Raw genomic sequence first — 24473 nt, 5'->3', positions numbered from 1 at the left:
ATGTGTCCAGCATAAAGCCTAGCACCATAAACATTAACTTGGACCAGGGGCGGTGGCTCACACCTGTAATCCCAGCACTTTGGGAGGCTGAGGCAGGTGCATCACCTGAGATCAGAAGTTCAAGACCAGCCTGGCCAACATGGTGAAACCCCATCTCTACTAAAAATACAAAAATTAGCCTGGCATTGGCCGGGTGTGGCGGTTCACGCCTGTAATGTCAGCACTTTGGGAGGCCCAGGTGGGCGGGTCATGAGGTCAGGAGTTCAAGACCAACCTAGCCAATATGCTGAAACCTGGTCTCCACTAAAGATACAAAAACAAAAAACAAAAAAACTAGCTGGGCATGGTGGCTCACACCTGTAATCCCAGCTACTCAGGAGGCTGAGGCGGGAGAATTGCTTGAACCCAGGAGGTGGAGGTTGCAGTAAGCTGAGATCGCGCTGTTATACTCCAGCCTGGGCAACAGGGTGAGACTCCGTCTCATAAACAAAAAAGAAAAAATTAGCCAGGCGTGGTGGCATGTGCCTGTAATCCCAGCTACTAGGGGGTGCTAAGGCAGGAGAATTGCTTGAACCCCAGAGGCAGAGGTTGCAGTGAGCCAAGATTGTGCCACTGCACTTCAGCCTGGGAGACAAAGCAAGACTCTCAAAACAACAAACAAACAAAAAACATTAACTTGAACAAAATCTATTCTTATTTTATTGAGCCATTCAGAAGATTTGGTTACCAAAACATTTCCGTTCTCCCCTCTGAATCTAGGTTGTGTTTGCAGAGGATAGTTACAAATGTCCCTCTCTCTTTCTCTCTCTCAGCCATCCCATTGCAATTCTCTTTCTTTATTTCCCCCTCCTGAGTGTAATCTAATTTGAGTACCTTTTCAAATGCTATTCCAGTCTTGAATTTCCATTCAATGGTTCCCCAGAGCACAAATGCCCTAGCTAGTGAAGCACTAATGGGAAATGGAGAGAAGGGAAGGAGACCTCATAGTCTCAGCCTACTCTGCTCTTATTCCTGCAGCTCTCTCTTCCCGATTCGGTATTTCTTCAGGAAGAGCAGCCACTCTTGAGCCTTCCAAATGCAGCGCTGGAAAGAGGATCATCTCTTGCAGTGACTCTTCCCGAGCCATTCTTCCTCCAACTCTATCCTTTTCTTACGACACTTCAGTCGTAGGGAATGAGGTCCCCATACTGAGTCCTCTGTGGATTTATCCTGTCCTTTGCCCCTTTACAGATTTTGTTTCCCAATTTAAAACATTTAAGAAAAGAATGGAACTTTCTAAAATGTTCATGTCCTGAGGGCCAGTTTAGGCCTTTTGTCTTCAGCACTTAGAATCCTAATGACAATAAATTATTTATGAAGAGTTATTGATTGAATTTAGTGGAACAGAGTAAGAGAGAACAAATTCTTCCCTCAAGATACAGAGAAAATGTGTGAAACTTCCCTAGGTCTACCTGGTTACTGTTCACAGGATCACTTTGGGCATGTCAGTCTGTGCCAGGGGTTAGGGAATAGGGTCTTTCAAGACTCACTGTCCTGAGCCCTGCTCACCCAAGAGACCTCTTCCTTGGTTCCAGTTTGGCCCCAGATGATAGCTTCTCCATAGACAAAATGTTTCCCACTTCTCTATCCCTCTAGCTGTTTGACAGTAATGCAGATTTGTTTATCAGATTAACTGGAAGTCAGTCCAGGTTGGCCCCGCTAGAGAAGGCCTGGGCACCTGAGCTGCCTTTAACTAAAGGGCTGATCTGGAACAGACACTAGAGCCTTGTGTGACCATGGAGAACCAAAATGATCTATGGAAATGTAGGGAAACTCGTTTGAGCTCACAAGAAAGAAGTCACTTTTTACCAGTTAGAGATGTCCAGTATTAGAATGGGCTACCTTGTAAGGTAATGAGCCTTGTCACCCAAATGCTTTAAACAGAGGTGATCATCTGTCACACGCACAGGGTGCCCCTCAGTGAGAGAGTAGGGGCTGGACTGCTATGGAGGACCCGTCAAACCAGGATCCAGGACTTGAGGGGATGGGGGCTGATGGGGAAACCGTAGAGTGTGGAGATTTGAGGATTAGTGACATTGGTAACACTAATTCCTCTCAAGTTATGTTTATAGCCTTTACTATTCCTAAAGATGGCCTGCTTTACAAAACTGCTAAGAAGCGCAGCTCCAAATCTGGAGCCGTGAGTGCCCACCCTGACCCTGACTAGTTTACGGTGAAGCTTTGGGAAGTTGTTTTCCTCTGAGCTCTTATTTTCTCATCCGGAAAAAGAGGGGGTAAGATTTGGCGAGTTATAAAATGCTTTCTACTTCTACCTCTGGCAGTCTATGTGACTGGTCCTGCTCTTTCTGAGCTGGACAGTGAGGCAGTGACCTTGAAGGGGGCTGCCCAGAATCACCCACCACAGGCTTCCTTCGGCTCTCTACCCTGCCCCAACCCCTCTAGCCACTGCTGCCTAGGGGTCTTTTTCCAACTTGCCACATTCTTTTTTTTTTTTTTTTTTTTGAGACGGAGTTTCGCTCTTGTTACCCAGGCTGGAGTGCAATGGCGCGATCTCGGCTCACCGCAACCTCCGCCTCCGGGGTTCAAGCAATTCTCCTGCCCCAGCCTCCTGAGTAGCTGGGATTACAGGCACGCACCACCATGCCCAGCTAATTTTTTGTATTTTTTTAGTAGAGACGGGGTTTCACCATGTTGACCAGGATGGTCTTGATCTCTCGACCTTGTGATCCACCCGCCTCGGCCTCCCAAAGTGCTGGGATTACAGGCTTGAGCCACCGCGCCCGGCCCAACTTGCCACATTCTTGATCCAAGTTTAGCACCATGGATGGACAGCAGATTTGGGTTCGAAATCAGCCCTGACATTAACTAGCTGGGTGACTTAGTGACTTTCCTTCCTTGAGCCTTAGTTGCCTCATCTATAAAACCAGAGCTGGACAAATCAATCAGCTTTGCTGGGGTTGATGACTTCAGGCCCTTTCAGGAGTCAGGTCCCTGTTATTCCAGGGCTAGAGGGACACTCCAGCTCAGAACGTAACTCTGTAGCACAGGATGCGAATCATCCACCTGACACCGTGGCCATGCAGCTCTGAAACAGACAGCAACTCTTAACCCCCTGGCTCTGCCACCAAACGCATCTCAGGAGACATCCACTGGTATAATTTCTCTTGTCCCTAAGAAGGGGTTAGGGTCCCTAAGAAGGAATCCCCCAGTCTCTTTCCTTTGCAGTTAGAAAAAGGCAAGCAAGGCCGGGCGCGGTGGCTCAAGCCTGTAATCCCAGCACTTTGGGAGGCCGAGGCGGGTGGATCACAAGGTCAAGAGATCGAGACCATCCTGGTCAACATGGTGAAACCCCGTCTCTACTAAAAATACAAAAAAGTAGCTGGGCATGGTGGCACATGCCTGTAATCCAAGCTACTCAGGAGGCTGAGGCAGGAGAATTGCCTGAACCCAGGAGGTGGAGGTTGCAGTGAGCCGAGATCGCGCCATTGCACTCCAGCCTGGGTAACAAGAGCGAAACTCCGTCTCAAAAAAAAAAAAAAAAGAGAAAGGCAAGCAAGGCTGAGTTTAGTGGTTTTAAAGTTAGGGGTGTGGCCAGGCACAGTGGCTCATGCCTGTAATCCCAGCACTTTGGGAGGCCTAGGCAGGCAGATCCCTTGAGCTTAGCAGTTCAAGACCATCCTAGGCAACATGGCGAAACCCTATCTCTACAAAAAAAATACAAAGGTTAGCTGGTCATAGTGGTGCGCCTGTGGTCCCAGCTACTCAGGAGGCTAAGGTAGGAGGATGGCTTGAGCCTGGGAGGCTGAGAGGCAGAGGTTGCAGTGAGCTGAGATAACGCCACACACTCCAGCCTGGCCGACAGAGCCAGACTCTCTCAAAACAATAGTAATAAATGACAATAAAGTTAGGGGTGATCAGGCCCTGAACAGGGAAGTGTTCTGTGCAAGGTCACACAGCAAAGAAGATAACCCGGGTGCCCACATCTCAGCCCAGAGTCTTGACCCCTCTGTCATCAGTTGCACACATGCTGCACACTACACCAGCCCCTGGGTTTCTCTACACATCTGATTTCTCCAGGCCCGGACTGTGGGTGGCTTTTTGGACAGAAGGAAGCAGAAAACAGCAGGAGCTAGGACCACACCTCAAACAGAAACCCAGGTGGGATTGCTCTGAGGCTTCAGGCGGGGGAGGCTGGCCTGAAAGCCGATCTCCAAGAGGGTGTGGCTCCAAAACGCTGGCAAATAAAAGCCTGGAGAGTCAGCACCAGTCTGGAGACCAGCGGGAGGCACGGGAAAACTGCAAGCCGTTCTGTTCCTGGGCCTCGGAAGTGGTGAGCTCGCAGAGGCAGGAGGAGCTCTGGGGAGGGCCTGGGAATGTGGATGAGGGCCCTGCAGGCCAAGATGTGCAGATGGAGGGAGGAAGATGTTGGTGCTCCAGATGGTGAAGGAAATTCCAGGGAAGGGAGAATCATTGCACAGTGGGCTGACACACAGGTCCTATCCAGAGACACCTGCTCACACTCACACCTGTACACACACACACACACACACACACACACACACAAAGGTAGATGTGAGGAAAAGGCAGCACCACTCAGGCACACCTCACCTGTCAGACCAGCCAGCCCTGGCTCACTCACCTGGAATGCAGCATTTAAAGAACTCACCATCCCACCTCCATACCCACGTAGAAACATCTCCCCACTGTGTTTCAGATGCTCATGGCATCCCCCCAAACCCTGGTCCTCTGTCTGCTGGTCCTGGCAGTCACTGAAGGCTGGGGCCAAGAGGCAGCCATCCCAGGCTGCCACTTGCACCGTGAGTACCTCTGGGACCAGAGGGTTAGGAGGAGTGGAGGTTCTGGGTGGGAGCAAAGAGCTGATAGACTGGATGGTGGGGCAGGCAGCACCCTAGAGGGCCCCATGCTGAGGCACAGGCAGCAGGAGCCGGGGCGAGGCAAACCTTCGCAGAGGCACCGTCCACTGCTTGTCTCCCTTTAGCCTTCAATGTGACAGTGCGAAGTGACCGCCAAGGCACCTGCCAGGGCTCCCACGTGGCACAGGCCTGTGTGGGCCACTGTGAGTCCAGCGCCTTCCCTTCTCGGTACTCTGTACTGGTGGCCAGTGGCTACCGACACAATATCACCTCTGTCTCTCAGTGCTGCACCATCAGTGGCCTGAAGAAGGTAAGGAGGGCCTGAGCCTGGTGGGTGGACGCTGGGGTGGGAGGAAGACGCAGGAGATGGAGGCCCTGAGAAAGGGGCCTGCAGCACGGACTCCCCCTCCTGCAGGTGAAAGTACAGCTGCACTGTGTGGGGAGCCAGAGGGAGGAGCTCGAGATCTTCACCGCCCGGGCCTGCCAGTGTGACATGTGTCGCCTCTCCCGCTACTAGCCCATCCTCTCCCTTCCTTCCTCCCCTGGGGCACAGGGCTTGCCATTCTGATGGGGAAAACCTGGGTTTGAGATTCAAAAACTGGAAGGTACTCCAACCCTGCTGGTTACTTGCTATGGAATTTTTTTAAGTAACACGGGGTTGTTCCAGCTCTGACCCTCTTTAAGATTTTGTGACTGTCACCTCCTGAGAAGAGGGGAGTTTCTGCTGCTTCCCTGCCTCTCTCTGGCTCTTCTAAACCAATCTTTCATCATTTTACTTCCCTCTTTTCCCTTACCCCTAAATAAAGCAAGCAGTTCTTGAGTTTCTCTCTTTATTAAGTCTACCCCCAGCCAGGGAAAGAGGGTAGACCATGATTACTATGACCCCCCCACCTTACCCCAGGACACTGTGAATCTCTTCTTGCCTGTGCCCTCCCCCTCCCCCTGCCCAATAAATAAAAAGGGGACAAGGAAGTACACAGTGAGGGAGGGAAGGAGTGTGCCCCCAGGACAGTGTCTTTGTAGAGGGTGAGCTGGGCGAGAATAAATAGACCATGGACCCCATAGGGATGAGGAAAGACCTCGTGCTGGCCAAGGCAGGGACAGGCAAGGCGCTGACTGCCCTTGCCCAAGGCCAGGAGCAGAGGGTGGGAGCCTGCCTGCAGCCCGGAGCCCAGCTTTGCCGGGCAGGGGAAGATCCCTGATGGCAGCTTCCTGGTCAAGCTTGCCCTTGTCAAGTCCTGCCACGAGGGGCTGAGCATTCTGTTGCCAAGACCACCATCGCCTCTCCTCTCCCCCAGTGAAAGCCGGGCCCGGCAGGGAGTCCTCAGAAGCCACTCTGGCAAGGCCAGGGGTAGGTGTGTTTCTCTCTGGGCCCCTGGACAGGAGAAGGGATAGAGGGACTGACAGCTCTGGGTTTAGCTTCTCCTCTTCTGAGGTGCTGTCTAGCTCTGACCCCCACTGGTGGCCACCTGGGGTGTAAGCCGCTGGTAGGGAGCCTCCTTGGCCCCCTGGGTCCCCTGTAGCCGGCGTAGCCGCAGCTCTTCCAAACCTTGCCATAACTCCTGACGCTCCTGGGCCTTCTGCTGCTCCCTGGGGAGAGAAAGTGAGGCAGCTCTCCTTCCTGGTACCCCCTACCGCCAAAGTCCAGACTCCTCACTACCACCCCACTGGCAAAGGGAAGACATGGAACGATTTTTGTTCTGTGACTCCATAAAAACCCTCTGCTGGCAGGAGAATTGCCTGAACCCAGGAGGCGGAGGTTGCGGTGAGCCGAGATCGCGCCATTGCACTCCAGCCTGGGCAACAAGAGCGAAACTCCGTCTCAAAAACAAACATACAAACAAACAAAAAAACCCTCTGCTGAGGGAAGAGAGAGAGGAGAGACTGACGCCAGCCTGCGGTCACGGAGAAGATGATGGGTGGGGCTCTGAGTGGTTCTGGCTGAAGAGTAGGAAGCTACAGAGAGTCAGAGCAAGTCCGAGCTACTCGAAGAATGATGGAAAGATACAGGGGCAGGCAGTCAGGCACAGGACGGCAGGAGCATGGAGAGACTTGCGGACTTGTGGTATCTCATCAGATAGGGTTTGGGGTGGTCCTTGGGTTCCCTCCAGCCATGGGGGGGGTCTCATTCCTCCCTGTTGTTCTCCCTTCCCCCACACCCAGCCCCCAATACTCACTGCTGCTTTTCCAGCTTGTAGGAGGCTGTGAGCTCATCAAACAGCTTCCCATTCATCTCCATGAAGGTCTTGAGCACATTGTAGATCAGCGATACGATGGTTCTTGGCAGGGTTAAGGAAGGACAAGAAGATGAAACAGCTTCCGTTTGCCCACCTCCCCCTTTCCCTGCCCTTCGCATATAGCATTCCACACTGAACACAAGCACTGCCCACTTCCCTGTCCTTTTCACCACCCTGGGGCCATCTTTTGGTGCTTTCTCTGATGCTCTCCAGCTTGGAGTAACCCCAGGGTCTGGACTGGCTGGCTCTGGTCCCAGTTTCTGTGAGTTAGGTCAAGGCCTGGCACTCACTGGTTCCAGTGCTCCTTGGAGACTTGGTAGAGGGTCCCAAACACAGCAGGCAGCACAGTGTGGCAGTTGTCCTCAATGAGGCTTAGGATATACTCATTGTTCCAGAAATACAGAGCCCGCTCTGCAACCTGGGGCAGACAAGATGGCAGAGTGAGTGACTGGCAGTGGCATCTCTGTATGCAAGGCCTGGTGTCCATCGCTACCTCAAAGCCCAGGCCCCCTGACCTTCACATAGCCCACCTTCAGGGCTCATCTGAGCCCCAGGAAGCAACTTGTTGAAGGGAAAGAGCACTAGATACAGAATCCAATGCTGCGGGGTGAATCCTAACCACTACAGGCTCCACTACGCCATGTCACCTTGGGAGAGGCATTTAACCTTCCAGCCTCAGTTTTTTCATCTGTAAAATGGGGCTAATAATACCTATCTCCACAAGCTGTTAGAAGAATCAAATGAGATACTAGACGTTTAGGTGTTTAATGAACTGACGCGCCAGAATCGCTGTGAGGAAGACTTGACTTCCACTGGATCATGGCCCATGAGAACGGGAGGAAGTCTGCACATGCCTGCAGCAGCACGTGAGTTAGAGCTAGCTGGGATGACGCAGGGAAGCCTGGCTGCAGCCCAAAGGGAGTCTAATGAAATCTAAGGCCACTAGCAAAAGGGGAAAGTGATAACAGCCCTCCATTCATTCTGGAGCACACTTCAGTTTACCAAACACGTTTACACTCACAATCTTCCATCCTCATCACCACCCTGTGAAGAGATGGTTGGCCCATTTTACAGCTGAGGAAACTTAATCAGAATCAGAGCGGCACAGCGATCTCCTCAAGGCCCCTCAGCCAGTGGAAAGCAGAGCTGAGGCTTCACCCTAGGTGTCCTGACCTTAAGTCCAGCATCTCCCCATTACCAGACCCAGGATTGGAGAAGAAACTGAGGGCAAAGGGAGCTGCATTAGGTCAACTACCCAACCTTTCCAGGCCAACCCTGCTCCCATCCCCGCCTGTCCTGCCTCATACCTGGAAATGGGGGCTGGAAACACAGCGAGCCACCTGCTTAAAAAGGGGCTCCTGGATCTTCACAAACTGGGACGGCTCGATGACATCAAGAATTTCTTCCATCTCCCCGAGAAACATCACCTGGGTGAGGTGGGGAAGGGAGTAGGGACAGAGGGGCAGCAGCTCACATCTCCCCCCACACATATACACCCTGACTGCCTTCTAGAGGCCGAGCCCCCCCCAGCCTCCCTGTGGTGGGCATCAAAGCCCTTCATACCTCCTTCTGGGTGCAGGTTTTTGGCCAGTATTTGAGCAGTCCCCGGATCACCTGTGGGAGTTGAGACAGAAAGGAGTCACGCCTGCAGGGGTGAGAGGCTGCCTTAGCCCCCAGAGGTACTCACGTGCTCAGTTAGAGTGGCATCCTTCTCCAGGAACTGTACCACACAGTATGCCAGCTGCAAGGGGTGAGAGGTAGAGAGACAGAAGATGGGTGAGGAAGGTACCAGGTGCCAAGGACTTGCTGCTCAGGGCAGAATGCCACACACTGTTCACCCACTGCCTGTCACTTTCTTGTTTTGTTTTGTTTTTTTAAGACACAGTCTCACTCCATTGCCCAGGCTGACGTGCAGTGGCACAATCTCTGCTCACTGAAACCTCCGCCTCCTGGGTTTAAGCAATTCCCCTGCCTCAGCCTCCCGAGTAGCTGAGACTACAGGTGCACGCCACCAAGCCTGGCTAATTTTTTCTATTTTAGTAGAGACAGGCTTTCACCATGTTGGCCAGGATGGCCTTGATCTCCTGACCTTGTGATCTGCCCGTTTCAACTTCCCAAAGTGCTGGAATTACAGGTATGAGCCACCACGCCCAGCCGCCTGTCACCGTCTTATTCACCAAGCATTTATCACCTGCCTATGCACCAGGCATCACACGCAGTGTGCTGGGAATACAACTACAATCTCATGGAAGGGACAGTCAACAAGCTCATCTTTACAAATTTTGCAAAAGGTTCTGTAATATGGCTAGTGTGGAGGCTCACGCCTATAATCCAAGCACTTTGGGAGACTGAGGCAGCAGAATCACTTGAGTCCAGGAGTGACCAGCCTAGGTAACATAGCAAGACACTGTCTCTACAAAAAAAAAAAAAAAATTTTTTTTGATTAGCCAGGCCTGGTGGCATATGTCTGTGGTCCCAGCTACTCTGGAGGCCGAGGAGGAAGGACTGCTTGAGCCCAGGAGGTAGAGGTTTCAGTGAGCCGTGTTCATACCACTGCTCTCCAGCCTAGGCAACAGAGTGGGGTTCTATCTCAAAAAAATTTTAAAAAGATTTGTGTATCGGCCGGGCGCGGTGGCTCAAGCCTGTAATCCCAGCACTTTGGGAGGCCGAGGCGGGTGGATCACAAGGTCGAGAGAGCGAGACCATCCTGGTCAACGTGGTGAAACCCCGTCTCTACTAAAAACACAAAAAATTAGCTGGGCATGGTGGCGCGTGCCTGTAATCCCAGCTACTCAGGAGGCTGAGGCAGGAGAATTGCTTGAACCCAGGAGGCGGAGGTTGCAGTGAGCCGAGATTGCGCCATTGCACTCCAGCCTGGGTACCAAGAGCGACACTCTGTCTCAAAAAAAAAAAAAAAAAAAAAAAAGATTTGTGTATCAAAATCTCCCATAATTGATTTGTGTATCCAAATCTTTGGGAATATAGAAGGAGGAGAATTTAATTCTGCCTAGGGAGGGGAGAGAAGAAAAGCCTGGCTTCAAAAAAAAAAAAAAAAAAAGAAAAAGGAAAAAAAAGCAAAGCCTGGCTTCACAGAGCTGATACCTGAGGTTAGCCTTAAAGAGCCAGTGGGAATTCTCTAAGGCTGATGGAACAGAATTCTAAAGACAAAAGTGAGATGGGCTCCCTGGAGGATCTGACCAGGAGTCACTGACTATCCAGAACTCCGCGGCAACGGGGCCAGGCTTGGGCCTCACCTGGGCGTGAAAGACAGACAGCGACTTGACAGAGTGCAGGGGGATTAGGACGCGGACCAGGAACTGCTTGTGCTCCGTCTTCAGGGGCAGCGCAAAGCCATTGATGATGCTGAGGAGGAGGCAGGAGAGAGAAAGGGGGGCTCAGGTGACCTGGTCCCAGTCCCTCCTTCCATAATCTTGAGCTCCAGCTTAGCCCCAGGAGAATCACCTTCCTAGGATCTCAAGCAGCTCAGCCACACCATTGAAGTGCTCGAATTCATAGATGAACCTGCAAGAGAAGAACCCAGGCGGGCTCAGAGCAAGCAGGGTTGGCCCAGTGCCTCCTTAGGCATCCTGCCTACCCACCCTCACCCACGTGGGACGCTCATCCAACTCTCCCAACCGAGAGGCTGTGCTCCCTTCTCAACATCCCAAACCAGGCCCCACTGAGATCCACACCCCCCACTGAAATGCCCTTCTCAGCCCAGCCACCTCTGCCACTGAGTCCCAAGCTCAAGTCTCTCTTGTCAGTCAACCAAGAAAATGACAAACACTTAGTGCATCTACTCTGTACCATGTAAGTCTCAACATTATCCAGGAAGATGGGGCTTATGAAATCCATCACATGGATAAAGAAACCAAGACTCAGAGGTTAAATGAAACAAGCCCAATGTTAATAGGCAGGGAATCTAATGGACTCCAAGATGCAGGAGGACAGGGATCATGGCTCACCCACTTTGTAGCTAATACCAATAACAGCCAATGTTTCAGGGTCCTGGCCTCAGTCCAGGAGCTATGCTGAGTGCTTTGGAGGCAAGGCCCCAAGCCACCTTGATGATGGGACCTGAGTTAGTACAAGCAGCATCCCTATTCTATCCTATCCTATCCTATTTCATTTTTTGAGATGGAATTTCGCTCTGTCACCCAGGCAGGAGTGCACTGGCACAATCTTGGCTCACTGCAACCTCCGCCTCCTGGGCTCAAGTGATTCTCCTGTCTCAGCCTCCCAAGTAGCTGGGATTACAGGTGCATGCCACCATGTCCGGCTAATTTTTGTATTTTGTAGAGACGGGGTTTCACCATGTTGGCCAGGCTGGTCTTGAACTCCTGATCTCAAGTGATATGCCCATCTCGGACTCCCAAAGTGCTGGGATTACAAGTGTGAGCCACCGCACCCAGTCAGCATCCCTGTTTTAAAGACGAGCAAACTAGGAAAAACTTAAGTAATGTGCCCAAGTTCACCAAACATTGGAAGCAAACTCAAATGCAGGCCATATACCTCAGGAGCCATGGTCTCAACTCCCAGGCCACATGAGCCTTGATGCCCAGTGGGTGCTGGTGCTCAATGCATGTTTGCAGAAAGAATCTTTCTTTGGGTCCTTATGGCCTGGCATGATAGGGTCAAAAGAGTTAGCTCCCAGGCTCCTGGACTGACCAGTCCCTGCAAACCACTTCACCTCTCTTGGCTCTACTTCCTCATCTGTAAAATGGAAATAAATAGCCATTCTTGCTGACTTCACAGGCTTTGTATAATCAGTATTATGTAATACGTAACTGAGAAAGGGCTTGGAAAACCAAAGTTCCACGAGGGCCCCTGCAGCCCAGGAGCCTTTGCCGCAGTCTTGTTTTTTTTGTTTGTTTTGTTTTTTTTTTTGAAACACAGTCTCCCTCTATTGCCCAGGCTGGAGTGCAATGGCAGGTCTCTGCTGGGCAGGCAGCAGCCACTCACCGGAGGAAGATGTGGTTGCACTGTTTGCGGATATAGGCTCGGAGACCCAGGAACTTGCCATAGACCCGGTGCAGGATGGTCTTGAGGTACTCACGCTCCCGGGGGTCCTCGCTATCAAATAGCTCCAGCAGCTGTGGGACCCAGAGTCAAGGTCAGGAGAGAGGTCCATCCCAGGTTGCTTCCATCCTATCCCTGGCCCCTCAGAGAGCCTGCCCCTGCCTTGTGGTACCACCCAGCCTGGGCTCCCCACTTCACCATCAGGACAAACTTTTGGTCCACATATCTCTTGGCCACGGAGGGCTGGAAGTCGGGGCTCTCCAAGAAACGCAGGAAAAACTCATATACCAGCTGGGGGAGGGGGACAGACAAAAAGGTGAGTTCAGTAACAGTCTCACCCACTCACTGCACCCTATGGTCCTCATCCAACAGTCTAGGGGCTAAGGAGACCCTCTCCCCATGCCTTGGCTCTCTGCCGAAACCTCAATCTCTGCTTTCCCCAGCCCTTCAGACCTGCAGGTGGGGCCACGAAGGCTCAAGGTTGGGCTCATCCTCTTCAGGGTCAAATTCAGGGTTCTCACTGGGCGGCAGAGTCCGGAAGATATTCACTGAGATCTGAGTGGTAGAGATGGGGCTCATTAAGGAAGAGCCCTTGAAGGCAGAAGCCAGGGAGTCCGTCATTCAAAGTTTTTTGTTTTGTTTTGTTTTGTTTTGTTTTTTTTCCCAAGACAGGGTCTCACCCTGTTGCCCAAGCTGGAGTACAGTGGCGCAATCTTGACTCACTGCAACCTCAATCCCCCAGGCTCAAGCGATCCTCCCACCTCAGCCCTTCTGAGTAGCTGGACTACAGTAGCTCACCACCATGCCCAGCAAATTCTTAAATTTTGTAGTGATGAGGTCTCACTGCCAGGCTGGTCTCGAACCCCTTGCCTCAAGTGATCTTCCCACCTTGGCCCAAAGTGCTGGGATTACAGGTGTGAGCTGCTGCTCCAGGCCCTCATCAAACTTCTAATGGGTTGGTTTCAGCACCTTCCCCAGCTAGCAGTTCATTCCTTGGGCAATCATCACCTAAATACCTAGTTCGTGCAAGCCCTGGGCCAGGGGTTGGGAACCCAAGGGTGAATGAGACACATCCCTGCCTTCTAGCCAGGTGCAATCCAGTGAGGAGAACAAGGTCAAAGCTGTGAGGTCTACGGCAGGGAAAGGGAGATTTCCAGCTTAGGCATTGAGAGTGGCTTCTCTGAGAGGTGGCACCTGAGCCATGGATGGTAAGGGGTATAGGCAGGGCACTCCAGGCCTCCGGCAAGCATAAGCAAAAGTGTGGAGGTGGAGCAGGCCCAGAGGCATTCAGTGGGTGTCAGGCAGCAGCGGGCGGAGGGGAAGGAAGACGTGGACTGGAGGCCAAGCTGATGAGTGCAGGGTTATTCTCCACGCAGGGGTCCTATGGACAGGTCACCGGGCTCACACACCCTCTTGGCCGGCCCTCGGAGCCTGGGTAGCAGGTGCTCACCATGCGGATGATGTCTGGGTAAACAGGCTCGATGAGGACACCCCGGGTGCTCCCCACACACTCCACCAGCTCGTTGAGTGCTGCCCGCTTCACCTCCTTCCCCTTGAGGTCGGCCACGCAGTCCAAGAAGTCAAACATCACCCCACACTGGGCCAACTTCCGGCTCAGCAGCTCATGCAGCTCAGAGGCCGGCACATCTGAGGAGGTGAGGCTGTCCTGAGCCTGGGCTCCAGCTACCCCAGCTGCCCCAGCTCTGGGTGGGGCGGACCCTCCTAATCTCCAGGGCAGCCCCTGCCATCCCCAGGCTCCATGCTCTTGTGCCATCTCCTGCTCCTTGCAGACAGCAAACAACTGTCCCTTCCTTCATTCCTGGGGGTTGAGGGTTGCTTTTCTTCCCCCTAATCCAGGCTCAGAGAGTATGGTGGCCTGATTTTACAGCAAGATCACAAACCTGGATGCAGGGGCTTTCCACAGGTGTCCCAAATAGCCACTGCCTCCCTCTTGGGTGACACCCTGTTCTAAGGGCCAGAAGCGGGGAGGGGTTCTGAGCCAAGGATCTCTACGGTGCCCTCAGGCTTGGCCAGTCTGGCCCCACGGCCCAAGGCTGGGGAAGGGAGCTACGTGGTGATCCCAGGGAACCCTGCCAAGCTCCTGCTCCAGGACTCCGGCAGCTGGCTGGGCTGATAGTGGCCCCCTGGAACTCAGGCTGTGGGCCCCACCCTTGGCCCTGGTCTGCCCCTAGGGTGGTGCCACCTTCAGATGTCCCACCTCCAAGGATGACAGGCCAGTCAGGCCATGCGTCAGCAGCAGAGAGGGCTGGAGGGCTGGAGGGCTGGGGTCAGTTCTGACAGCGGAGTCCCTAGCCTGGAGGGGCCATCCAAACTCCCTCTCTTGGCAGCTGCCTGCTGCTTCCCACCCCACCCCATGGCCCTGTTGGTCCCCTCGGGGGCTCGGTTCCCCCGGTGGCCAGCAGCCAGCTCACCTTTGAGCAGGGGCAGCGGTGTGAGCTCCTGCTGGTTGCTCTGATAGCGGAACTGAGAGGAGCTGTGGGAGCGGCGGGGCCGGGCCCTGCGGAGAGAACGGCGGGAGAAGCCATCCACCTTGTCGGGTGGGGGCACCGGTGACAGCCCAGGGGAGGATGGGCTGGTGGGGGTGCTTGCAGGGGGCAGCTTCGTCTCCATAGCAGTCAGGCGGCAGGTCAAGCTTTCAGAGCCCTGGGGGTTCTCTCTGGGCCTGGGAGGTGCTGGGTGAGACTGCACAGACTAACTTGGTCCCATCCTGTCGGGGCGTGTGGGGGGGGGGGCGCACAACCACAGTCCTGGGCCCCCCCCCAGGGCCTCTGGCAACTGCCCAGTCCTGGGGGGCAGGCAGAGCAGAAAGGAGGATGGCTCAGGCCTCAGGTCCTTCCTGGGGGTCCGGAAGAGTCCAGTTAGGGTTCCCACCCTGGCTCTTTTGAAAACGAAGTCAGGCAGTCAGGTCAGCAAGAGAGAGACAGAAAAACCCATCAGTTCCTCAGGAGAGCCCAGAGGCTTCGCGGAGCGTCCACGTCTTTTTCCTCCTATCCTTGCCCAGACTCTACAATAGGGGTGCAGCCCCCTCACACCCTGCATACGTCCCTCCCGTCTTTCAGATAGAAAGGCTCCAAAACAACCCCTCCCAGAATAGGGCCTATCCCCCAAGCCAGCCGGGACTCAGAATGGAGCCCCGAACCCTGCCCCTTGCGGAATGGAACGCATCACTGCTCCACTAACCCCGACCACTTGGGACAACCCCAAGACTGGAGGCCCCGTCCCCTTGCCACCCCGCTCCTAGAACCCGGCACCCTCCCCCACCTCAGCTCCTCTTTCCTGGTTCCCCAAACCACATGGGGTGGGGGACACTCACTTCTCAGAAACCCAGACTTCGGTCGCCAACCCCCGGGGGCTGCCCGTGGGGAGGGCGATGGCCGTTCAGGGCTCCTTCGCAGCGGTTCCGCTCGGGGAGCTGGGGCTGGGCGGCGGCGCTCCTGGGTTCTCTCCTGGGCTCCGGGGGGGGGCTGGAGCATGCCCCCAACTCAGCCCCGGGCCGGCACCGGGCGCTCGGCGGGCTCTGCACCGGCCCTCGCAGCGCGCGGATCTCCACTGAAGTCCTGGGACTCCGACCCAGCGCGGTGCAGCGCAGCGGGAGCCCCGACTCGGCTCCGTGTGCACCGGCACCCGCCGCCCCGCTGCTCAGGATGACATCAAGTCACCTCCCCCTGCCCGGCCCGCACCTCCCCGCGGGCTGAAAGGGGGGGGGCTGCGTCAGGAAGGCCCCGGGGCCGCTGGGAGATGTAGTCCCCGCAGCGTTTAAAGTGAGCGTCCAGATCAAAGGGGACACCCTTGAGGGCAGACTCGGGGGTGAAGGCCGAAGCTTTTGAAGCCCGAGAGCAAAGTGGGATGGGGTCCAGCTCGGGGCTGGAAGCCTGGATTCTGGAAGGGAGGCTGCAGAGGGAAAGAGGAGGGCTTAGGAGTTTGCACCAGGAAAGTGGGGTGATGCCAACACATTGACGGAAAGAAGTCCCAGCGTGCTATGCCAGGCCCACAGATTCGGCCTGGGCCATCTGTGCCCTAGGCCACCCCCATAGGAACCCCAGAACCACCAGACACTTTAAAAACCCCTCGGAAACCAGCACTGGACTAGTTAAAAGTCTGGGATGAGTCAGTGCTTGCCGGGAGGGGCGTGGTTCACCAGAGGCTGCTGGGAAATGCAGTCCATCCTCAGGCCTGCAGTCCCCCTCCCGTCCCTTGCTGTCTGTGGTGACATCATGGTCTCGGGTTTAAAGGGCCAGTCCTAGAGTGGCAAAGCACAAGAGGAGGAGGTTCTCTCCTGGAGCTGCCACCTCACCCCAGGCAGCCTGGCCTTCCCAGATGGACCTTTCAGACCCCGCGGGCCCTGTGATGTGCTGGCTGGGACAGGATCTCTTGCCCAAAATCCTGCTGCTGGGATGCTTGGCACAGGTGGGAGTCCAGGAGTTTGGCATGCTGACCAGAAGTTCCCAGCCTGCGGTCCTGGGCCTGCTTTCTAGGACCCTGGGCCCCAACACTCTTTATAGCCCTGAACTCCATCCCCCTGCACTGCTGAGAAATCACCACCCTGAAGTGTTGCCTGAATGAGCAACTGGTCCTTGGTGAGCAGCAGGAGAGGGTGAGACTGGATAAGGAGGGCAGGGAGGGGGCTAGGACCCTTTTCAGAGTCTGCCTCATTCTTCTTTGGGCCTTGGTGACCACTCGGTGCTCCAGGGGAACCGCCCACCATCCTCCCCGTTGCAGAGGAAGCCTGGGTACCCAAGAGGTGCCCACCTACCAAAGCAACAGAAGGCAGAGTCCTGCACCGAGGGCCGCGGTTCACCAGGCTTGGGGCCAGAACTCCAGCACCAGAGACCCAGCAAGTGCTCTGCTTGCTCAGGAACCAACGGCAGGCCTTGCCCATCCAGCCTTTGGCGTCCTTGTCTGTCCACCGGGAATCCATGATCTCCCTCCTTGCCCACCTCTTCTGCATCCCTGAACAAGTTGAGGGAGGACAGGCCCACAGTGCAAAGTTCTTTGAACTGGCTGCACCATAGGCCATACCCTAGGTTGAGCCTTGGCGACCCGTAGGCCTCTGGATGGCCTCCTGGAACTAGAAAGTCTGAAGTAACTGGAAAACCACAAAAGGAGAAGGAATGACAACCCCTGCGGCACCTAATGAACTTTGAGACATTATTCTATTGTTCCTGATTCCCACCTCAACTGATAAGGCAACTGGACTTTGTAACCGACCTTGGTCAACCTCGTCACTCCAGACCCTATGACACCCCCCCAGCTTGCCTGAAAAGCTGCCCTGAACTGTAACTTCTGTAACTTTCCACTGCCTACCCCAAACCTATAAAACCAACTCCTATGCCACCACCCTCCACTGACTTTCTTTTCAGACTCAGCTTGCCCACACTCGGGTGAATAAACCGCCTTGTTGCTCATGCAAAGCCTGTTTGGGGCAGGGTGGGGGGGTCTCTTCATTCGGAGCATGTTTTAACACAGAGTCTCTGCAGCCCAGCAAGGACCCAAGAGAGGAGAGGCCAGCCAAGAGAGGAGAAGAGCCTTGCCCAGAGTCACACAGCATGTCATGAAAAGTTGAGACCAGGGACCAGGCCTCCACCTCCCAGCTGGCTGCAGCCCACCTCCACAAGCCCCCTGGATACCAGTGCCCTCATCTCAAGGCTACACTGACCACACAGGACTGGTGTTTTATTTTTATTTTTATTTTTTTTTGAGACGGAGTTTCGCTCTTGTTACCCAGGCTGGAGTGCAATGGCGCGATCTCGGCTCACTGCAACCTCCGCCTCCTGGGTTCAGGCAATTCTCCTGCCTCAGCCTCCTGAGTAGCTGGGATTATAGGCACGCACCACCATGCCCAGCTAATTTTTTGTATTTTTAGTAGAGACGGGGTTTCACCATGTTGACCAGGTTGGTCTCGATCTCTCAACCTCGTGATCCACCCGCCTCGGCCTCCCAAAGTGCTGGGATTACAGGCTTGAGCCACCGCGCCCGGCCTAGGACTGGTGTTTTATATAAAGGAAGTGCTAAGGCCAGTATAAGAGCTTACACCTGCAATCTCAATACTTCGGGAAGCTGAGGCGGGAAGATCACATGACCCCAGGAGTTAGAGGCTGCAGTAAGCATCATTTGTGCTGTCACACTTCAGCCTAAGTGACAGCAACCCTATCTCAAAAACAAGAAAACAAAAACCAAAAACAGGTGCTCCATTTGAGAACTGGGGGACTGAAGAGGAGAGGAGAGGCATAAGACTTCTGGAAGGGGCCGGGCACGGTGGCTCAAGCCTGTAATCCCAGCACTTTGGGAGACCGAGGCGGGTGGATCACGAGGTCAAGAGATCGAGACCATCCTGGTCAACATGGTGAAACCCCGTCTCTACTAAAAATACAAAAAATTAGCTGGGCATGGTGGCGCGTGCCTGTAATCCCAGCTACTCAGGAGGCTGAGGCAGGAGAATTGCCTGAACCCAGGAGACGGAGGTTGTGGTGAGCGGAGATCGCGCCATTGCACTCCAGCCTGGGTAACAAGAGCGAAACTCCGTCTCAAAAAAAAAAAAAAAAAAAGACTTCTGGAAGGAAGAAAAAGACTTCTGAAGTGGTGGCATTTGAACTGGGTCTTAAAATATGCACAGTGTCACTTGGTGGTTGCAAGGTTGAAAATCTTTTTTTTTTTTTTGAGACGAAGTCTCTGTCACCCAGGCTGGAGTGCAGTGGCACCACCTCAGCTCACTACTGCAACCCCCACCTCCTGGGCCCAAGCAATCCTCCTACCTGAGCCTCCCAAGTAGCTGGACCCACAAACGTGTGCCATCATGCCAGGCTAATTTTTGTGTTTTTGATAGAGACAGGATTTTACCATGTTGCCCAGGCTCTCAAACTCCTGAGCTCAAGCAGTCTGTTTGCCTTGGCCTCCTAAATGCTGGGATTATAGGCGTGAGCCACCACAACTGGCATTTTTGTTTCTTTGTTTTTGTAGTGGCTCAATCATGGTTCACTGTGACCTCTGCCTCTCAGGCTCAAGCAATCCTCCCACCTCAGCCCCAACTGGGACCACAGGCACATACCACAACTCTTGGCTACTTTTTTGTATGTTTTGTAGAGACAGGGTTTCACCATGTTGCCCAGGCTGGTCTCTAACTCATGGCTCAAGCGATCCTCCCATCTTGACCTCTCAAAGTGCTGGGACTACAGGTGTGAGCCACCATGTGTGGCTTTTACCACAATTTAAACAAAATGCACTAGATTCTGTTACATGCAACAACAGATATATATTCAAAACAAAACAAAAAGTTACCCATTTTAGCAGCACAATTCAACAGTATATATATATATATATATTTTTTTTCTTTTTTCTTTTCTTTTTCTTTTTTTTTTTTTTTTTTTGAGACGGAGTTTCACTCTTGTTACCCAGGCTGGAGTGCAATGGCGCGATCTCGGCTCACCGCAACCTCCACCTCCTGGGTTCAGGCAATTCTCCTGCCTCAGCCTCCTGAGTAGCTGGGATTACAGGCACGCGCCACCATGCTCAGCTAATTTTTTTGTATTTTTAGTAGAGACGGGGTTTCACCATGTTGACCAGGATGGTCTCGATCTCTTGACCTCGTGATCCACCCGCCTCGGCCTCCCAAAGTGCTGGGATTACAGGCTTGAGCCACCGCGCCCGGCCATATTTTTTTTTTTTTTTTGAGACAGACTCTCTTGCTGTCACCCAGGCTGGAGTACAGTGGCATGATCTTGGCTCACAGCAACCTCTGCCTCCCGGGTTCAAGCCATTCTCCTGCCTCAGCCTCCCGAGTAGATGGGACTACAGGCACGTGCCACCACGCCTGGCTAATGTTTTGTACTTTTAGTGGAGACCGGTTTCACCGTGTTAGCCAGGACAGTCTCCATCTCCTGACCTTGTGATTGCCCACCTCGGCCTCCCAAAGTGCTGGGATTACAGATGTGAGCCACCACGCCCGGCCAACAGTATCGTATTTATAGATGAAGTTTTGTGTTTTTTTTTTTTTTTTTTTTTTTTTTTTGAGACGGGGTTTCGCTCTTGTTACCCAGGCTGGAGTGCAATGGCGCGATCTTGGCTCACCGCAACCTCCGCCTCCTGGGTTCAGGCAATTCTCCTGCCTCAGCCTCCTGAGTAGCTGGGATTACAGGCACGTGCCACCACGCCCAGCTAATTTTTGTATTTTTAGTAGAGACGGGGTTTCACCATGTTGACCAGGATGGTCTCGATCTCTTGACCTCATGATCCACCCGCCTCGGCCTCCCAAAGTGCTGGGATTACAGGCTTGAGCCACCGCGCCCGGCCAGTTTTGTGTTTTTATAGATGAAGTTTATTTTTTCAGGTATGTCCAGATCCCCCTGTTCTCCTGGCTGCCCCTGGGCTACCTGGAGGAGCTCCTCTGGCCTTGACACCCAGTTCCCTGCTGTGTTCCTGGGATCTTCTCCCTCCAGCTCCACCCAGCCTTGAGGGATGGCCTCTCTTCCTGCATGAAAGCCCTTCCCTCTGATAAAACCCAAGCTCTCCACCCAGAACCGAGTCAAAAGTCACAGCCCCCAGGCCACCTCTGTGATCCTTTCTTCACCTCAGAGGGTGGGCCAACCCTGGGGGAAGGGAGAGGCTCCTCAGGGCCCCTGGGGCCTAGAGCACACTGTTCGCCTGATGGGGTTTCACGTAATCTAAAGTGGGAGTAAGATCCCACTTTTCTTGGACCAAGAGAATATCCCCTTCTATTGTCACCGCCTTTGGAAAGAAAGATCGTCCACCTTAGATTAGGGAGCTCACCCCTGGGCAAAGCCTGGCCCTCCCTGTTTTCTCTCTATGGAGAGGAATCCTGACCTCTTGAGTTGACTGGAATCCAGTTGTCCAGTAGAAGCAGCCCCTGAACGCAGTGTCCAGGGCCAGTGTATTTGTTAGAACTGCTGGACCTAGGCCAGTGCAGGAGCTCACAACAGTAATCCCAGCACTTTGGGAGGTAGAGGCAGGCAGATTGCTTGAACCCAGGAGTTCAAGACCAGCCTGGGCAACATGGTGAAACTCCATTTCTACAAAAATAGAAAAATTAGCTGGGCATGGTGGCATGAGCCTATAGTCCCAACTACTTGGTGGGGCTGAGGTGAGAGGATTGCTTGAGCCCGGGAGGCAGAGGTTTGCAGTGAACCATGATCACGCCCCTGCACTCCAGCCTGGGCAAGAGTGAGATACTGTCTCGCCGGGCGCGGTGGCTCAAGCCTATAATCCCAGCACTTTGGGAGGCCGAGGTGGGTGGATCACGAGGTCAAGAGATCGAGACCATCCTGGTCAACATGGTGAAACCCCCGTCTCTACTAAAAATACAAAAAATGAGCTGGGCATGGTGGCGCGTGCCTGTAATCCCAGCTACTCAGGAGGCTGAGGCAGGAGAATTGCCTGAACCCAGGAGGCGGAGGTTGCGGTGAGCCGAGATCGCGACATTGCACTCCAGCCCGGGTAACAAGAGCGAAACTCCGTCTCAAAAAAAAAAAGAGTGAGATACTGTCTCAAAAAAAAATTCACATATGTATATAAAACTGCTGGACTTTAAGTGGGGCTTGGGATTTCATTGCAGAATGCCTCATGGGGCTCCCAACACCACCTTTCCTCCCAAGAGAATACCCTCCACTTTACTGTGCCAGGATTTTTTGCTCACTCCTTCAGCATCTACTCTGAGGCTAGATTGGGGAATGACTGTCTCTGGAGTTAGTTTTCTGTGGAGCTTGTCTGGGGAAGTATCATTGCGTCCTCTCAGTCCTGTCTAATCTTCTGCGTGGCACACACACGGCACTGGGCATTGGGGCTCAGGAATGGACCTGCAGGCACCAACTTCTAAGAGATGGATGTGCCAACCAGTTAAGTTACAAGAGACAGGTGTGAGTGCAGCCTGACCCTGGAGTCTCCCTCACTGGAGGAGAGCAGACTTCCGGAGCAGCCTCATGGGCCTAGAAAGGACAACTTTTCTTGGACCAAGAGAATATTCCCTTCTATCGCCACCGCCTATGGAAGGAGGAGAAGTGGTGTTTTTTCTTTCTCATTTTTGAGATGGAGTCTTACTCTGTCACCCAGGCTGGAGTGCAGTGGCACGATCTCGGCTCACTGCAACCTCCGTCCACCTCCTGGGATCAAGTGACTCTGGCCACCTCAGCCTCCCCAGTAGCTGGGATTACAGGCATGCACCACTATGCCCAGGTAAATTTTGTATATTTCAGTAGAGAAGGGGTTTCATCATGTTGGCCAGGCTGGTCTCAAACTCCTGACCTCAAGCGATCTGCCTGCCTCGACCTCCCAAAATGCTGGGATTACAGGCAAAAGTCACCACTCTCGGCCTCTCTTTTCTTTTTTTATGAAAATGGAGTCTTGCCCTGTCGCCTAGGCTGGAGTGTAGTGGTGCGATCTCAGCTTACTGCAACCTCTGCCTCCTGGGTTCAAGCAATTCTCCTGCCTCAGCTTCCTCAGTAGCTGGGATTACAAGCACGCGCCACCACATACGGCTAATTTTTGTACTTTTAGTAGAGACAAGGTTTCACCGTGTTGGCCAGGATGGTCTCGATCTCTAGACCTCAGGATCCACCCGTCTCAGCCTCCCAGAGTGCTGGGATTACAGGCGTGAGCCACCGCGCCCGGCCCCTTCTTATGATTTCTGAATCTTAATGCTTTTTCATTCATTCGCTCCACAGCGCTTAAGCACTTAGCCTTGGTCTCCTCTCCCTTAAGAATGGGGATATTAATAGAACCTCCTTCTTGAGCATATGGTGAACAGCAGAGCAGATGAGATCATACACGTAAAGTAACAGCCAGGGCCTAAGACATCACACAGGCTTAATTCATGGTGGCAATTATATTTACTATTAATTCCTTTTTCTTTTCTTTTTTTCTTTTTTTTTTTTGAGACAAGCTCTGTCTCCCAGGTCGCAGTGCAGTGGTACATTCATAGCTTCACTGCAACTTCAAACTCCTGGGCTCAAATGACCACAGGCATGTACCACTAGGCCCAGCTAAACTTTTTAAAGTTTTTTTTTTTTTTTTTTTTTGTAGACACAGGGGTTTAGCTATGTTGCTCAGGCTGGTCTCAAACTCCTGGGCTTAAGCAATTCTTCTGCCTCAGCCTCCCAAAGTGCTGGGGTTACAGGAGTGAGCCACCCAACCCGGTGTATTATCATTAATTTAATAATCCGTTGGTGAGCACCGCATTGCCCCTGGCCTTGGATAATCAAGGCGTGGAGGGAAGGCAGATCTCTCAATTCCTTCCGCAAGCACTTTCTGAATGGCTGTCCTATCAGCCTGCTTCCCTGAATGGAGCCTTCCCAGTGTTTTCAAATGCTCTTGAAGCCTATTCCTTCCAGGTCATGAGCTGTCTCCACCTACTAACCCAACCCCAGTTACAGAGGACAAAACTGACGGTGGCAAGAGGAGAAGAAACCACCCAAGGCTGGGACTGGCATACAGGTTCCTGCCCCTTGGGCCAGGGTGGTTGCCCTTGCTTCAGGCTGAGTTTTGACATTAGAATGTAAAAGTCTAGTTCCTGGCCGGGCGCGGTGGCTCAAGCCTGTAATCCCAGCACTTTGGGAGGCCGAGGCGGGTGGATCACGAGATCGAGACCAACCATGGTCAACATGGTGAAACCCCGTCTCTACTAAAAATACAAAAAATTAGCTGGGCATGGTGGTGCGTGCCTATAATCCCAGCTACTCAGGAGGCTGAGGCAGGAGAATTGCCTGAACCCAGGAGGCTGCGGTGAGCCGAGATCGCGCCATTGCACTCCAGCCTGGGTAACAAGAGCGAAACTCCGTCTCAAAAAAAAAAAAAAAAAAAAAAAAAAGTCTAGTTCCTAAGTAAGATTAAAATAGAAACATAGCAGGGTGGGTGGTTCACACCCGTAATCCCAGCACCTTGAGAGGGTGAGGCGGGTGGATCACCTGAGGTCAGGAGTTGGAAACCAGCCTGGCCAACACAGCAAAACCCCATCTCTACTAAAAATACAAAAACTAGCCCAGGGGGTGATGGCGCACACCTGTGATCCCAGCTACTTGAGAATCCCTGAACCCAGGAGGCAGAGGTTGCAGTGAGTCAAGATTGTGCCACTGCACTCCAGCCTGGGTAACAGAGCAAGACTTCATCCCAAAATAAGTAAATAAAAACAAAATAGAAACATAGGCCGGGCATGGTAGCTCATGCCTGTAATCCCAGCACTTTGGGAGGCCAAGGCGGACGGATCACCTGAGGTCAGGAATTCAAGACAAGCCTGGCCAACATGGTGAAACCCTGTCTCTACCAAAAATACAAAAATTAGCTGGGTGTGGTGGCGTACGCCTGTAACCCCGGCTATTCG

The 24473-nt window shown here is 53.2% G+C and overlaps 2 protein-coding genes across 9 annotated transcripts in view; one reads left to right on the top strand and one right to left on the bottom strand.

The window, feature by feature from the left end:
* LOC101029185 (membrane-anchored junction protein) overlaps positions 1-5694 on the top strand; it is a 37361-nt gene extending 31667 nt beyond the window's left edge. For 5 of the 8 annotated variants that reach the window (XM_010348287.2, XM_074401681.1, XM_074401680.1 and 2 more), the window contains one exon: positions 1018-1358. In XM_010348287.2, coding sequence (XP_010346589.1) covers positions 1018-1066 — 49 coding nt within the window. In that variant the 3' untranslated portion in view covers positions 1067-1358. Of the gene's footprint in view, positions 1-1017; positions 1359-4077; positions 4331-4714; positions 4818-4999; positions 5185-5289 lie in introns of those variants that run through there. The other 3 variants (XM_074401679.1, XM_074401682.1, XM_074401683.1) reach the window with 3 other exon arrangements.
* PPP2R5B (protein phosphatase 2 regulatory subunit B'beta) lies at positions 5688-15850 on the bottom strand. The gene is made up of 14 exons (XM_003937673.4): positions 15465-15850; positions 14563-15029; positions 13581-13777; positions 12584-12685; positions 12329-12421; positions 12074-12204; positions 10574-10633; positions 10366-10474; positions 8799-8852; positions 8675-8725; positions 8419-8538; positions 7402-7529; positions 7052-7153; positions 5688-6464 (listed from the first exon to the last, which is right to left on the bottom strand). The coding sequence occupies exons 2-14, from the start codon at positions 14759-14761 to the stop codon at positions 6317-6319; spliced, it is 1494 nt and encodes a 497-aa protein (XP_003937722.1). The 5' UTR covers positions 14762-15029; positions 15465-15850; the 3' UTR covers positions 5688-6316.
* Positions 15851-24473: the final 8623 nt, after the last annotated feature.

This window comes from Saimiri boliviensis, chromosome 6 (genome assembly GCF_048565385.1).
Source record: "Saimiri boliviensis isolate mSaiBol1 chromosome 6, mSaiBol1.pri, whole genome shotgun sequence".
Classification (NCBI taxonomy): Eukaryota; Metazoa; Chordata; class Mammalia; order Primates; family Cebidae; genus Saimiri; species Saimiri boliviensis.
The sequence above is the reverse complement of the archived record's forward strand: the minus strand, read 5'-3'. Positions and strand labels throughout refer to the sequence as shown.

Excerpts from the sequence above, each read along its gene's own strand:
- PPP2R5B (XM_003937673.4), bottom strand. The coding sequence starts at position 14,761 with ATGGAGACGAAGCTGCCCCCTGCAAGCACCCCCACCAGCCCATCCTCC. Across the intron at positions 8,539-8,674 it reads AAACCTGCACCCAGAAGGAG|GTGATGTTTCTCGGGGAGAT; the intron begins GTATGAAGGGCT and ends CACCTCACCCAG. Across the intron at positions 7,530-8,418 it reads TTTCCAGCCCCCATTTCCAG|GTTGCAGAGCGGGCTCTGTA; the intron begins GTATGAGGCAGG and ends TGTCTGCCCCAG.